This window comes from Limulus polyphemus, unplaced genomic scaffold (genome assembly GCF_000517525.1).
Source record: "Limulus polyphemus unplaced genomic scaffold, Limulus_polyphemus-2.1.2 Scaffold2301, whole genome shotgun sequence".
Taxonomy (NCBI): Eukaryota; Metazoa; Arthropoda; class Merostomata; order Xiphosura; family Limulidae; genus Limulus; species Limulus polyphemus.
The window spans coordinates 101556-117839 of record NW_013667911.1 but is presented as its reverse complement, the minus strand read 5'-3'; the positions used below and the strand labels follow the sequence as shown (position 1 = coordinate 117839).

Below are 16284 nucleotides of genomic sequence, written 5' to 3'. Positions count from 1 at the left end.
CTACAAAATCTTCATTGCTTTCACTGTAATTTATTTTTTTATTATTTAGTTATGTTTTTAAAAGAAAAAAAACTACTATTGTTATAAATAACACATTCAATTGAACTAAACTATGCACGCCTATTTAAATATATTTACACATGGCTTCTGTATATCGTATATATTATTCATACCTTCGGTGTATAGGACGCAAACAGATTTCGACATCAAATTTTGGGGTAAAAAAAGTGCGTCTTATACACCGAAAAATACGGTAGTTATTGAATAAATGTCCAAGTAGTAACAGAGAAGGTAGCATATGATCGGACAAACATGTTCCAGTTGTTATTCTATCTGCATAAGTTGTTTTGAGCATTTATTTGTCAAAACACACACATACACACGTTTTATATAAAAGGGTTTGTTTTTGGTATAATCTTTTTCGAAACAGATTAACGCTTTGTTCAGACAATTTATCTATACTTGGTGTAAAGTCATGCTTCGTCACGTGCCAGAAGTTATAGGGCATCAAATTGTTCGACTGTCCAGAAATGGTATGAAGCAAACGGACATTGCCATAATAGTAGGGTATCCCTAGTGTACTGTATCCACAATCATGAAACGTCATCGTACTACAGGAAACGTTGTTCCAGGAAAGTCTACTGATAGACGCCGAAAAGCTATTCCTCGAGATTACCGTGTTTTGATCAGGTTAACAGATCAAAGTCGAAAAGTCTTGCAACACCTTACGACAACAGGAATAACAAAAACACATTCATTCCAGAGTACCCAAAAGAGCATTTAATAGCAGACTGACCAAACAAGTTTATTTTGCAAGAAGGGGTATCTGTAAGCCGATATTAACCAGATTTCACCGCTGTCATCGTGTTACTTGGGCAAAACAGCACGCCAACTTACAGTTAGGACACTGGCGACATGTCATCTTTTCAGATGATTCCTGTTTCCACTTGTTAAAGCTGATGGTAGGATTCGTGTTCGTCGTTTGCCTGGAGAACAGATGAGGGAAGACTGTCTTACCCACAGGGAACACACAGAAGGTGGTGCAGTACATGTTTGGGCAGCTATTCATCACGGTGGAAAAACTGCTCTTCATATCCTACAGGGAATCGTCAATGGCGCTTCCTACAGGCATCACATGGAGACGATATTTGCGCCATATGCTAGGGCAAGGTTTGGCAATAACTTTATGTTCCAGGATGACAATGCCACTGTCCACTGTGTATCTATTGTACAGGATTAGCTCAACCAGGAGGAAATTACAATATTGCCATGGCCAGCAAAGTCTCCAAATTGTAATTCCATTGATAAATTTTGGGCAGAACTGAGCCGAAAGATTGCTAACTACAATCCTAAATCAGCTACTGTGACCGAGTTCCAGTGCCTTCTAATGTCAAATTGGGATGAAATCACGGTGGATTACATCAATAACCTCACCGACAGCATGCCACATCGTCTTGCGTAGATTATTAAGAGTACGAGGAGGACCAACCAAGTACCGAATGTTTAATATGAACTGATATAAAGTTAGAGCTATTTATAATAATTTGATGTTATATTTTGCCATTATAAGCGTTTTCGTAAAGTTTTGTTGTGATAGGTGAAATACTGAATTACACATCTGTCTACAGGTGTTTAATAAAATTGTCTGCTGTTCTAATAAATCGTTCATGATGTCCATAAAACCTGTCTCGTTATACAAGTTACACATGTAGATGTTTAATATAACACGCTAAATGTATTTGTAGTCCATTTTAATAATAATGATCTTACTTGTTACAAAATATGCAAACATTTTGGCCAAGATAAAATCACACCCTGCATTTTAGGGACCGTGTGTGCATTATAAGGGCGACGGTCAAATTCAATTATCTAGTCAGAAAAGATTGAAAGAATGTAAATAATAAAATAATATTTTTACAAATAATAAGTATAGAAGTTATATATAATAGTATATTTGTTTGTTTGTTTGAAGATATGCACAAAGCTACACAATGGGCTATCTGTGCTCTGCCCACCACGGGTATCGAAACCCGGTTTCTAGCGTTGTAAGTTCGCAGACATACTGCTGTGCCACTGGGGGGCATAATAATAGAAAAACGTTTTTAAATTTGACTTAAAAATTCAAAATCCACACGAACTAGAGCATTTCGAAATTTTTATTTTCGGGTGTAATGTAGAAAAAGTTTTGATAACCAACTTTCTTTTTACCACACTTTTGTTATTCCAGGTTTGAAAGCTACTATTTTACACAACTTATCGTCTTTTACAGCTTATTTTATTCTACGTTTCATATACCGTTTTTATTTTGCCACGTCTTATTTTATTACTGGTTTGATACCTACTGTTTTATTTACATCTTATTTTATTCCAGGTATATGTTTTTCTTCCCAGTTATTCCCAATATTCTGTTCACCACATAATTATTAACCCGTGAAAATTTTAAAAAACTGCTAATATTATTACACGTTATTCTACTGTTAAGGCGTTTAATGATTGTTTTGTTTTGTTATTGTTTTCATCTTTTCAGGTCCCTAGCCTTCTTCACTGGAAACCCTTGTTAGTTTTGTTACTAAATACAGGGGATACACTGGAGTAGATTCTTCTCACATGTGACTGAATTTATACTTGTTTGGTACCGTATGCAACACATGAGTTTAGTCTAGGTACGAGGTCCCAGGTTGAAGCATAGTTGTCCTTAATTTTCAGTTGATGACAAAAGGAGACAGCAGTCAGTAGCACCCGCCACCTCCGCTTCTACTCTTCAACCGAATATCGGGGATTGACTGTTGTTTCTGTAACGTGTCCACAGCTGAAAGTATGAAACATATTTAGTGGCACATCGCGGGATCTAACTTCAGACGTTTCGATTCGCAGCCTCACACTTTTCTACCTGGAAAGAGCCAACGTGTTTTCTGGTGAACTTTCTTTATTTTGAGCATGATACCTCTTGTTGTAATGTTTTACGTCGTGATAATTCAAGCGTTTTTTTTTTTTCTTTCACAGTAATAATATATTTATACACTACTATCTTGGACTGTATTTACTTTATATGTAGATCATTCATAGTTTTAATTTATTATACACAGCAAATGTAAACTCAGAGACAAGCCTTATAGATTATTGGTTTCAAATAGTATATCTCCCGATGGCTCGGTGATAAGTCTGAGGGCTTATAACGCTAAAAAATCGGATTTCGATACCCGTGGTGGACAGAGCACAGATAGCCCATTGTGTAGTTTGTGCTTAACAACAAACACAAAAACAATCAACAACTACATAAATCTCCGAAACGTTACAAATTACAGTAACTTTGGAGATTAAAAGTTGTTAGAAATTTAAAAATGAGACAATTCATCGGTATCACAAAAGGATAATACAACTTCTAAAAATGTCCAGGTAGGTTGGAAGTACTGTTGAAGTCCAAATCCATAGTGAATTACTACATCCACTGCGAACACGTGTAAACATGCATCTACCGAGGGAGTAGTGTGGTGTGCTATCCATCAATGTTGGTATATTGAAAGGGCTAGGATATGCAAACCACACATTACCCTGTTGTGGTACAGGGTACATATAGGGTAGGACCTATCTGTAAAAATTCTGTACATCTGAATGTTCATAAATATCAAAGTATTCAATGGCCATATCCATGGTGTTTTATCAAGAGGACAATGCATTATTCCAACAGAATAGAGCTCGTAAGACCCATACTTTGTTTCAAAGTATCATTTTGGATGCCCTGAAATGGCATCCGAAGCCCATGCCTTAGCCCTAAAAACAAAACATTTCTGGGATCATCTAATGGAGAGTAGAGCGGTTAATTTGAAATTTTGGGTCATTACCTTCCAGTTGTAGTCATCAGAGCACTGTATGGCGGTGTTAAGCATTACAACGATGGTCACAGGACCCTTGTTTATATTTTTTGATAATTTTAGACAGTGCGATTTATACACATACCTAGAAGACAAAATATTAAAATTTGGAGAAGTATTGAAATATTTTATTGAAAAATGTAAAAAAAAGACCTACAGTAGAGCCAGTCAGATGATGTGAAATATATCAAGTACCTTTATATTTATTCCTAGGTTTGATATTTTTACCTGATGATGACTCTTTAAGAGTCAAATGCTTAAGAAAAAGAACGATTCCTGATCCTTGAGAGTCTGATGAGTATAAATCCGAAGCTGAGTTTTAATTCAACAACATTCGGCATACCCTATACTCCTCAAACTATGAGCTGTTTAATTTATTCCATGCTAAAAAGTGATTTCAAAAAACTGTAGCAAGGTGTAACACTATACATTAAATTTAGATTAGGTCCAAGTTTGAAGAAATATATCTTAAATTACTTATCATGCTACTTAACACGTAGAATGGAATCAACCTATTCCTTAAATTACAGACTTGTTTTGATACCGTTCACTACCTATACACGTAAGGTCTACAAATGTTGCGTCATATTGAGCAGTTTATACTTGTTGTCCATTATAATGAAATCGCCCATTTCTTAGGCAAAATATTATTTAATGGCTTTAATTAACACTGAAAGTAGTTTTAATTTGTGTGTGTAATTCATGTATTATTAGGAACCTTGTGACCAACAAACACAGAGACCCACACGTAATTTGTTATATAAATAGTTTAGAAAAAAAAGTGCCAGAAAGCAAATGAGGTTCCTACGGCCCCATCAGTAACTGTAGGATTAATTTGACAATTTGGGGTTTTAACTATAATTCCTAAGTGATGCGTAATAACATTAATAATGACTACTATATATATATATTGGGGTCAAAGTTTTGTAGTAATTTGGTATTGCTTATCAACATAAAATATTTCAAAAATAAATAAAATTCCCTCTTTGATTTTTTGTTTCCATAAAACGTATTTGGTCCTTAAAATGATATTACAGGAGAATATAACGTTCAATAATTATTTATTTTCATATACATTATAACATGAAGTTGGAGTAATGAGTTCATATAGATGCACGTTGTAGAATTTAATCTTAATTCTTAAAACATAAGCATTTTGAAAAGGATCCGACACAAGTTATTGCTTAAATTAAGATATCTTTGGAATGACACGTATTTCACAATCCAGCGATCTGATTCGTTCTTTTAAAACACTACACCAGTATTTTGATTACTTAGTTCAATTTTGTAAAAAGTAAATCAATTGGGTGCGCAAACTTAGATTTTTTTTTCTCATGATAATGTTGAGTCAGGTTTCTATTACATTTTATGTATTCAAACCAACATATTACCTTAACTTTCAATTCCACGAACAGGTAAGGTACCAAAAGCCACAGTTTTGAATAATAATTCGTTCGAAATATCGATTGTAGAAACAGTTTCTCAAGTAAAATATAAAAAAAATAATATAAGAACTTGAAATGAACCAATCATTCTAAGCGACTTTTTAAAATATTTCTATTTCGAACGAGATCACTCGAATATCATCTACAATCATTACAATAAAATCTAAGCATCTTTAGTAGCGTGTATATAGTCATTACCCGAGTATTATATATTTTTCTTTTAGAAATGAGTTTAAAAATTTTATTCGCCGACTTCGTTTTCGTCCTTTTGACAACTGTCAAAGGAACAAAATGTACGTACTTATCGAAGCCATGTAGAACAACGATAATTATAACCAAAACTGTTGCTCAACGACAAAGGTTTCGCCCTCTGAATGTTGGTGACTAATAAACACAGAGTGCCACAAGAGTTTCTTATGTTTATTCTAAATATTCACCATGCATTAAAAAAAATGAAGAATGCTATTTTATAATATGGTGTAAAAAGAACAAAAAACGTTTTTGTTTGAAAATTTTCGCGAAAAAAAAGCTTCTAAGTATGTGCCTACAGACTAAAGGGGGGGCAACTAGTCAACAGCAACCACCGCCAACTCTTGAGCTACGCTTGTCTTACCGAATAGTGGAATTTGAACGTTCCTTTTATAGTGCACGCAAGGTTCCAAAGTACGGAGCGCGTTTTTTGCGGCAACAGGAAACGAACCGCAGTCCGAGTGGCACAGCGGTATGTCTGCAGACTTACAACGCTAGAAACCGGGTTTCGATACCCGCGGTGGGCAGAACACAGGTATCCCATTGTGTAACTTTGTGCTTAATTACAAACAAACATACTCTCTGCGGCAAAATCAGAAAGGAGCTCAGCCAGTTAGTTACAAGATAATTAATGGATTACAACTGTTTATTTGTTAAATAAATGCTACTTAACAAAAATATATATATTTTGTTTTTAATAAGATCGTTTCAATACTGCTATAATATGAATAGTGAATTGCTTATATACTAATTCCATATAATATTCTAGTACGTTGATAGATAATAAAAACTTGAAGTGGAGCCGAATACCTCATTCACACTTCGATATTTCCTGGTTGAAAGGTTTTCAAAAAGGGAGAAAAGGAGCCATTAGTTACAGACGCCCTCTTAGGAATAACTTATCAGCTAAACTCGTTTCATGGTTTTGAGGAAATTATTTATAGCAAACAAATAAAAAAGGCCAAATACCTCAGACATTTTGTACACATTTGTGGTCAAAACACCACAACTGTAGTGGTAATAAGCCTTGTTCCTGTGATCTTGGGATGAAGTGAACTTATCAGCTAAACTCGTTTCATGGTTTTGAGGAAATTATTTATAGCAAACAAATAACAAAGGCCAAATACCCCAGACATTTTGTACACATTTGTGGTCAAAACACCACAACTGTAGTGGTAATAAGCCTTGTTCCTGTGATCTTGGGATGAAGTGTACACAATAGCTACTTATTGGGTTCAAGGTAATATCGTTACAGGTAAATTATTTCTACATCCTGTCGTACTCCCCCGCCCACTCTCTTCTCCAGGTGTCATCTGCCGTGAGAACTGATTTTTTGCACGCGACTTTCTCCACCAGGCGGCGTACAAGATAAGATCAGTACGAACACTTCAACTAAAATACCGTAAAGAACGATTAGAACATCTTAATTTTAAACCTACTCTTACTTTTGCAACACCGAAACTGCATTTGTTACTTCTGTTCATTTCCTGTGTTCACGTCAGCTCTAATCCATAAAACAACAATACATGTTGATTTTGTAAAGGGATTTCAAAGGGACTGTACGTTTTGTAAACTTGGAATTAAATACTTTAATATTTTTTATTTGTATTAAAAATATTATTTATTTTTTATAAAAAAACGTAAAACTTGAAGTGGTAATTACAAAATTTTCGCATAGTAATTGAAAATGGTTATCTGCAAAATGTATAAGCATGCCGTTTGTAAGATGATTATTGTGCTTGCATGTTTCTTTTTTTTTGTTTTGTTTTTGAATTAATCAGAAACGTAGTTTTTATGACATGCCTTATCCGACTTCACTACACAGCATACATAAAGCTGACGCCACATTTAATAGTGGTAAGCAATCTTTAATATATTCCAATAATTATTTCCATAAACATTTCTCTGGCATTGGACTTACAAATTGAAGCCACAATTAGCTTCTTTCGACTAGACATGATTGCGTGGTTTGTGGCGCATGGGTGATGATGCACGCGATGCAGCAAAGTGAAGGATACTCTAATTTTGTTGTCCTTCAAAGAATTACTCAAGTTTTTTCTGTCTTCATAAAAATGAGAAAAGATAAGACTAACACATGGAAACGTTAAATATGTTTACCAAATTGTTAAGGAATGCTTTAAATTTTCTAGACTACATTGCTTCTTCTTAGCTTCTTGTACACACTACAGAAAAAAAAAGGATGACGTAAAATGCAAACATATTTTGTCATGGTAACTATCGAAATCTAATTCCGGATGAATTGAAAATGATCTCTAACCCAGACAAGCAATTTGTTAGACATATACAAAATATTTACATGTATTTCTTTTCTTTAAACTCTATTCCATTCATTTGTAGAGCTTATAATGTAACAAACAACATAGAAAAAAGTTTAATCCAAACATAACTAAAATATAAGAAGTTATGGTAGATAATTTATACAATATATTCAAAGAATGTTAAAACTTCGTTAAGTTACCCTGGAGGAAAATATATAGGAAGGCTGATCATTCCTAGCCAGTTACAAAGATGTTATATATGCTACATTTGAACAGTGCGCAGAAATTCTCACTGGTGGAGGCGACTTCATCGTTAAGGTAAGTGCATTCCAACAGAGCAAAAAAAAAAAAATACGTGAAATACAGTATTTCATCCTTAACAAACGCCCTTAACCTTCATCCCTTCATCCTTAACCTAGGCCCGTGGATAATACAAACTGTGTGATTTTAAATATTCTTAAAACACAGAATGTAAACGATGTTTCAAGTCGTGGAATTAAAAAAGACGATATGATTCTAAATCTGACGATTATTCTTTTTTTACAGCTTCAGATGCATGTTATACTATTAAACACTTTTCTAAAATTGATTATTCACTATTCCATGACCATTTAATTTCCTTCAAATGAATCGTAAATTATTTCAGAAGGAAACAAATAAGCTCAACCTTACACAAGAGTACGTTACTAGCGATTGTTATTCATGCACAGAGTATAAGTAACATTGTTCGTTGCAGGAGTAAAAAATATAACTACGTACCGTTAGGCAGTTAATCAGGTTCTGTTCGAAAACCTTCTGAAAAGCTCGCGAGTCACTACACCACTCCAAAAGCTCTCTTGCTGCACTCTGGAACCCACTTGGTGACCCTAATGCCTAGGTACAAAGAAGAAAAAAATGTCGAGTTAAACATCTTCAAAGACTTACAGAAAATGATGCTGAAAAGAAGAAAGTAGTAAGTTTACATTTGGTTCGTTACTTCAGTTTACTATTGTTTTGTTTTTTAGTTATTTCATACAAACGTCAATATATGCTACAAATAGCACTGGAATACAATACAACGACTTCTTCCTGCTTACGAGATACTACAGTTAGAGTGAATAAACCAAAGTTTGTTTGTAATTAAGCACAAAGCTACACAATAGGCTCTGCCCACCACGGGTATCGAAACCCGGTTTCTAGTGTTGCAAGTCGACAGACATACCGCTGAGCCACTGGGACCATAAACCAAGTAATTTTGGTTGAATTTTATTCATAAATACTTTTCTATTTTTCTTTTTTTAAGATAGAAAGTTTAGTTTGGAAGTATCTAGAGATTGAATTAGCAATTGCGATTTCTTCATTTTGTGATGACGAGAAAACTTATTGTCTCAATCTGGTTAATAAATCCCATACCTTCGAGCTGTTTCTCTCACCACGATATATAAAAAAAACTATCTTGTATGTTAAAAAGATGATCAGTTCATTACACCGCGCAGTTTGTCAGTTTATTTTTGGAATTTCGCGAAAAACTTCTCGGGGGTTATCTGTGCTATATGTTCCTAATTTAGAAGTGATAGGCTGAAGGGAAAGCAGATAGTCAACACCACCCACCGTCAACTCTTGGGCTACTCTTTTACCAACGAAAAGTGAAATTGACCATCACATAATAACACCCCCTAGACTGAAAGGGCGAGCATATTCGGTGATGGTATTGGAAATTGCGACCCACAGATTGCAAGTCAGCGCCCTAACCATCAAGCCATGCCAGGTCTGCACAGTTAGTGAATGTAATGTATTTCTTACGAGTGTCGTAAAATGTTAGCGTATGGAAGATTATGAGTGCATACTTTTCTGCACGGTCCAATACGGGTTTCCGAAACACTCCTTAATCTTTGCTACGTGTAAATTTAAATGCATTTCAAGGTCATCAGTGTCCCCTGATAAGTTTAAAAAAAACAAACCCTAACCACGATTTTTTTGTTGAACTCGTATGTTTTTACAGTGAGATTGGTTCATGTCAGTCTTTCTACAATTGTTTCTAACGCTTGGTCGTGTTTGTCTTAATTTTTGCCCAAAATAAGGATGTCCTGAGTGTCATGAATAGATTGTCCAATAGCATTTTAGAAGATCCTTGCTGCAAACGAAATGGTGCCGAGCTCAGTGTGTGTGTAAAAAATGTAGTTATATATCGACATTCAGTTGAGAGTTCAACTAACAGTTGACAAAGTTTGAATGTAACTTGAGAATACTGTAGCTCCATTCACTCTGTGATTTATGCCATTAACTGCGGGCATAATTTAACTGTTTTGTTCGGTACTCATGTCGATACATATTTGAATGTTCCGTTTTTATTTTTATTTAATTTTTATAAAGCAATACTTAATGAAACCAACAGTTTAAAGGTTTTTCGAAATTTTATTTTTCTTCCAAATGCTTGCATAGAAATAAGACTATAATGTGCTTGGGCAATTGGCTGTATATTTTCGCCAATGTGTTATTTCTCCTAGTAGCTTTTCAACTTGGCAATACCACAAAAACATTAGAATACTGTCTCTCAAGTTTTTCTTTTATTTCAGTTGAAGATAAGTCAGTTTCTGCACACATCATGTATATATAGTTACTGAAGGATATGAACAACTATATATAAAGCCGTTCTCTTCTCCAAAATGTAAAGTTGTACATGTTTTCATTCGACTTCAACCCTTAATTTTCTTGACCCATGAAGATGTCACTTCAGTTATGGGTATTTTATGCTGCATGCAGTACGAAGGTATACATAATTTGATTCTCTACCTTTCCATTATTACTTTACATTATGCTCTCCTTGTTCTAGTAAAGGTGTTTGCAGTTTTCATGGCATAATTTTCCATGTTTCTTTACCTATTTCTGAAAGGCAACTTGTGGCAAAATGATTCAACATGCCGCAAGAGTTGGACAGAACATTAATCCAACAGAATGGGGATATTTCCTGCCACACCAAAACACATCAGTTCTTAATACCTTCTTTCCTTAGAATAAAGCTGTATCTTGTTGATCACTAAGCATTTACTGAACTTTTACTGTTGTTGTTCTTTTTTTTGTAAGATTTTTTCTGTCTCTTACATTGATGTTAAAATATTCTACCTGCACCCAGCAATTCACAAGTTTTATAGCTGTATTGCTAAGATTTCATCATCCTAGTGGAGCCAATGAATAGTTCAGAGTTATTTGTAATTTTACTTATTTATCTGTATCAGAACATTACACTATTGCTGACCAATTGTCATAACCTTAAAATCATAAATAATATTCATAACCTTGTTTGAAAATTGTCCATTGTTTCCCCCTTGATTCTGTTTTGGCTATTAAAAAAAACGTGAGTTAAGTATTTGATCTTTATTTTTGGCTTATTGTATTCATTCCATTTTGTCACTGCTGCTGCCCGATTGTCAGCTTCACCTGTTTAGACTAGTCAATAAATAATTTATAATAAAAAAGATGGTTACGTATCATGCTGATAACACTATAGTACATGTAACAAGTCCGTAATGTTTGTTAAGGCAATTTTAATCCTATATGTTTGTGTGGTTCATAATCATATTGAAATGAAATTGCAGAAACCATACTAAGTCTAGGAAGATAGGGCTATGACTCAACACAGAACAATAAAATAATGATACCAAAAATATATTTTCAAATGATATGTCTAGTTGAACAAGGTTATGAATATTCACACTTCAATAAAATCATTTCAGAAAAAACAATGTTGACATCATATACTAATTCTAGTTGAATAAGATTATGAATTTACACAGAACAATAAAATCGTGATATTAACAACGTATCTTGTAAAACTAAAGTTTATGAACAAAGTTATGACTATTAACATTTCAGTGAAATCATATCAACAATGCTTCTTCTCAAATCATACTAGTTCTGATTGCACAAAATTATGACTCTTCATATATCGATAAAGTTATGATACCAACAATGCCCCTTCTAAAATCATACTATATGTAAATAAACAAGGATATGACTGTCCGCAGTGTGTGTATATATATATATATATTCGTTAAAAAATGTAAAGTTATGCGTCAAAGACAATAAAATAATAATTACTATATATGGGGATAGTTTGATATCCCTTTGAGTTACGTAAAAACATCTACATTTTCGTATAAATCCAAAGGAAGTTTTAAAATATATTTAATGTAGAAGAAGAAAAAAAAGCTGGTTTACTCTCTATAATGGATCGCTTCACAATATAACTTCATTATGGTTGTTCGAAATGAAATATAATCAGGGGTGCCAAGTGCTGTTGTCTTATGTAGAAATGTACACCTATATGCCATGTTAGTGTTTTATGTATATCGATATACTAGACGTACTTCTGCAGAGTCCCCAAGAGTGTTCTGTTTCAAGAGTAAATAAAAACAAAATTAAGAGTAACAAATATTTTCTTATTTTTTGCTTTTGAACTTCGTATGTCGTGCTATGTTGTGGCCCACACAGTGCATAATTATTCTCGTGATTCATGACATGCGCACGTTTTACTGACTTCACGACAGTACAAATTCCAACGTTAAGAGTCCTTTATGTGACGTCAGGTTAGTGCCTACTGACTGACAGACAGCACACTACTGTATAGTGGTGTGAGTGATTAAAACAGGTGATCCCTCCAGGCGGCTTTAAGCCCCCTTTCGGGGAAATAAAAAACTTCATAATATACGGGTAACCGAGGTTAGTTTTTATTCTGTGTCCTCATTTCATAGTTTTGACCAAACAAACTTGCATACATTCCATCCCCTGTGTAAAATGTGGTTGATTGTTACTTCTTGTACATTTTATGTTCACTTTAATGATATCAAAGCATTCAAAATCACCTTCTTTTAACCCAGAAACATAAACATAAATAATTTAATGCTTATGTAACATGAATTATCAGTAACTGAATGAAGTAAGTAATGATTTGTTAAATCTTTATAAAATATATTATTATTATTACATTTTATATCAAATACATTCGTTCTTTGATCATATAGTTTTTCTCCTAAAATCGTAAAACATTATATTTCCTCAAAGGAAAATTTTGTGGCTTCAGGTATTAAATTTTCTTCCAGACTGTTCAGAATTACCAACATCTTGAAATTTATTTTGAGTATTCTCAGTAGACACTGGAAATAATTCACAAGATATATTATATTGGTACGCACCTCACGTTGAATATAAATTTACTCCGCAACATTGACGAGCCTATAAACTGCCACCTCGTGATCAGAATTTATTTGTTATGGTCTCGTTTATTTCTTCTAAACCTTTCCCAATAGCCTCTCTCGTTTGCCACTCCTGGTTCAAGTTTTCAATTCTCATAGATGTAGGTAATTTAATTTACGATATGATCTTTGACATTTAACAGAAGAGGCAACTTTACAGTTAACGAACAGTAAAGTAAACGTGAAGGAATTAACGGATAGGTGAGGTAAACTTCAAATAAAGAAGAACATTTATCTCAATACAAATTTCAACGTTTTTCATTAAATAATTAATCGAACATTAAATTTATTGAGCATTTATTCTACATTATGAAACTCGTGTGTGATTAAAAAGAAATATAAAAAAAATATTTAATAAAAAGATGTGGTATTGGTTATTTGGATGTTGTTATACAGAAGTCGCTAAAAGCCTCCCACAATGTCTTTAACTATACTTATTTAAATTAAGTATATAAAAGCTGTATTTTTATTTTATCAAAGTGCCTCCTTATCAAAATGGTTACATAATATTCTTTAAGAACAGCGAAGACATGTTGTGAATTGTCTTCAGGACTTCATAAATAATTATCATTATTTAAGATACTCAAAACATATTATTAAGGAAATATTTCTCTATAGTCGATGAGACTTTCCAAATATCCAAGTACAAGTTACTAGGTATACTGTGTCACTTAGCAACTGCAGGTGCACATAAAGTATCAAGATGGATCAGGATCAAATCGCATCATGCCACGATGCTGCGAGAAGCAGTAGGAACAATGAATTTTTAATGCCATGATATAAAATGATGTGCCGGGGCCGCTGCATTATATTGATTTGTACGAAGAACACAATATGTTATTCCATTTAGCTTGTTCTTAGATTGAAAAAATCAAATAAGAGAAATACCTTGCTGCACTCAAGTTTCTCAGAAAGAGAAGTGAATGTTATCAAACGCTAACGTACCGAATTCAAGGTTGCAGTTGCCAGGTAACGAATGATAGTTTTAGTACAAACACAGCCTGTAGGAGTAAATGGAGAAGTTACCGATAAATCTTTGAAATACTTAAGCATATTTTATGTACACTGTACACAATATATTTATAGTGTCCTGTGTACAATTAAAAACAATGTTTTCTTTTTCGTATGTCTGTGTATGTATTTCAAGAAAGAATATCAAACTCTGTAACTGTTTTGTTTTATACATTATATGGAATTACTTGAACTTACTTTGTAATCCGCTTAACTAATTACTGAGTGAATGTGTGTGCTTGCTACAGGGTATGTCACAAACGCTTTTTTAGTACGTATTGTAGATAATATACTATTACTTTTATAGAAAATCCCATAAATGTAGTTACAATTCTCAGGATCGAGAAAGCAATTTCATATATGTCACTTCACATAACACGTATGTAATGCTGGGAATGTCACTTCACGTAACACTTATGTAATGCTGGGAATGAGTTCCGGTAAAAGTTCAATGCACACACTGCATGGAAAAGGCACGTTTTTCGTAGATCACTTTTAAGAGCACTCGTCAACCTGTCAGTAAAACAATATATTACCCTTTTATTCACAACTCACTTCAATGACTATATAAAGATAATAAATTCCAAAATCATAATCAAACGAACGTGAAACTCAATTATACGTTTCTCTCTTTCTCTCATTTTACACACTTGTTTTATAATTAACTCGACAGAAATTAAGTATATTTAATGTTAAAATCCTTACTTGAAACTTCTTTCAAATGATTCGTATACACCAACCAGTTAAAAGGTCAAAACATGATACGTTACACGACTAACCTAAACATACCTCTCTAGTCTTTGCCTATGAAACCAAAACTATTGCAAAATCCAATATATAACTTTCAAAAAAAAAAAGAAATACACTAAATGCTCTTAAAGCGCTGGAATAAATAAGAAAATTAAAATTATGAAGGTCGTTTCGCCGAAACGTTTAACAGCTCTTTTGAACGTTTTTTTATCTTCTGAAAATGTTATTAATAAAACTGAAAGCACATTAAGACACCATTTTTCCCAGTAGTTTCTCCAGAACATGTCAGTATCCTGAAGAAAGTTTTTATCATTGTTCTGGTTTTCTTGATCTACACGTAGTAACAAAACAATAAAAACAAGATATCATTATCTCTAGTTTTAAAAATCCATGTTGCCTAAATCTTCTAATGAAAATTATATAGAAGCTTTATTGTAAAGTTGTCTGTTAAGTTCAATTTTTAATACTTATCTATTCTGTAACAAAGCAGAAACCCATTTTTACTTTATCATATTGTAGAAAACTTTCTATATGTAATCAACTTTTGTATATTTTGATATCAAGCTAATTGAAGTGGTAACGTGATTTTAGTTTTAAAGTAAAAGGCTAGAAGAACTTACTTCTGAAACTTATGACAGGAGTAACACACCAACATATTAATTGAACATCTTTAGTAATCATCACAATGGTTTATTGTCCACTTCGTATTACTATTCGTTTTCTCGACTTTTTGCTGCACAAAGGAAAAACAAATACTAGGTTAGTGCAAGAAGGGGGGGGGGGGTTGAATTAGATGACTATAGCTTGGGATTAGTAACTATGTTAAGAAACTACCAACTGTAACCATATTGTTAACATATACAGGGTGATATTCACAACATAGGGGTAGTAGAGATGATAACATGGACCAAAAGATAATTGTTAACTACATAGATCATTGAACGAGACAGCTGTAAAAGCTTATCCTGGATTTTAAGTTATGTAACATTTGTGGGCATATAAAGGAGTTTACTTAAACGTTGCCAGTTGATTTTTATAAAAAAAACTATATTTAAACCCGCAATTTATGAAGCCATGTACAACAGTCATGTTCTGTTGACGTGTAAAATTCTGTTTCTAACAAACCTTAAATTATTTGGACCATTTTCAAAGCATCGTTATATAATATGAGACAGTGTATAGAACTAAAGAAACAATATGATTAACCAGTGTACAGAATTAGTGAGAGTACAGAACCAGAGCAACAAGATATGTAATGAGTGTAAAGGACCAGTAAGACAGCACAGAACCAGAGCAACAAGATATGTAATGAGTGTAAAGGACCAGTAAGACAGTATAGAACCAGAGCAACAAGATATGTAATGAGTGTAAAGGACCAGTAAGACAGTATAGAACCAGAGCAACAAGATATGTAATGAGTGTAAAGGACCAGTAAGACAGTATAGAA

General features: G+C 33.5%; 1 protein-coding gene across 3 annotated transcripts in view; it reads right to left on the bottom strand.

The window, feature by feature from the left end:
* Window positions 1-16284, bottom strand: part of LOC106466559 (zinc finger MIZ domain-containing protein 1-like) — a 149854-nt gene that overhangs the window by 68780 nt on the left and 64790 nt on the right. For all 3 annotated transcript variants that reach the window (XM_022394590.1, XM_013926851.2, XM_022394591.1), the window contains exon 3: window positions 8605-8718. In XM_022394590.1, coding sequence (XP_022250298.1) covers window positions 8605-8718 — 114 coding nt within the window. The remainder of the gene's footprint in view (window positions 1-8604; window positions 8719-16284) is intronic.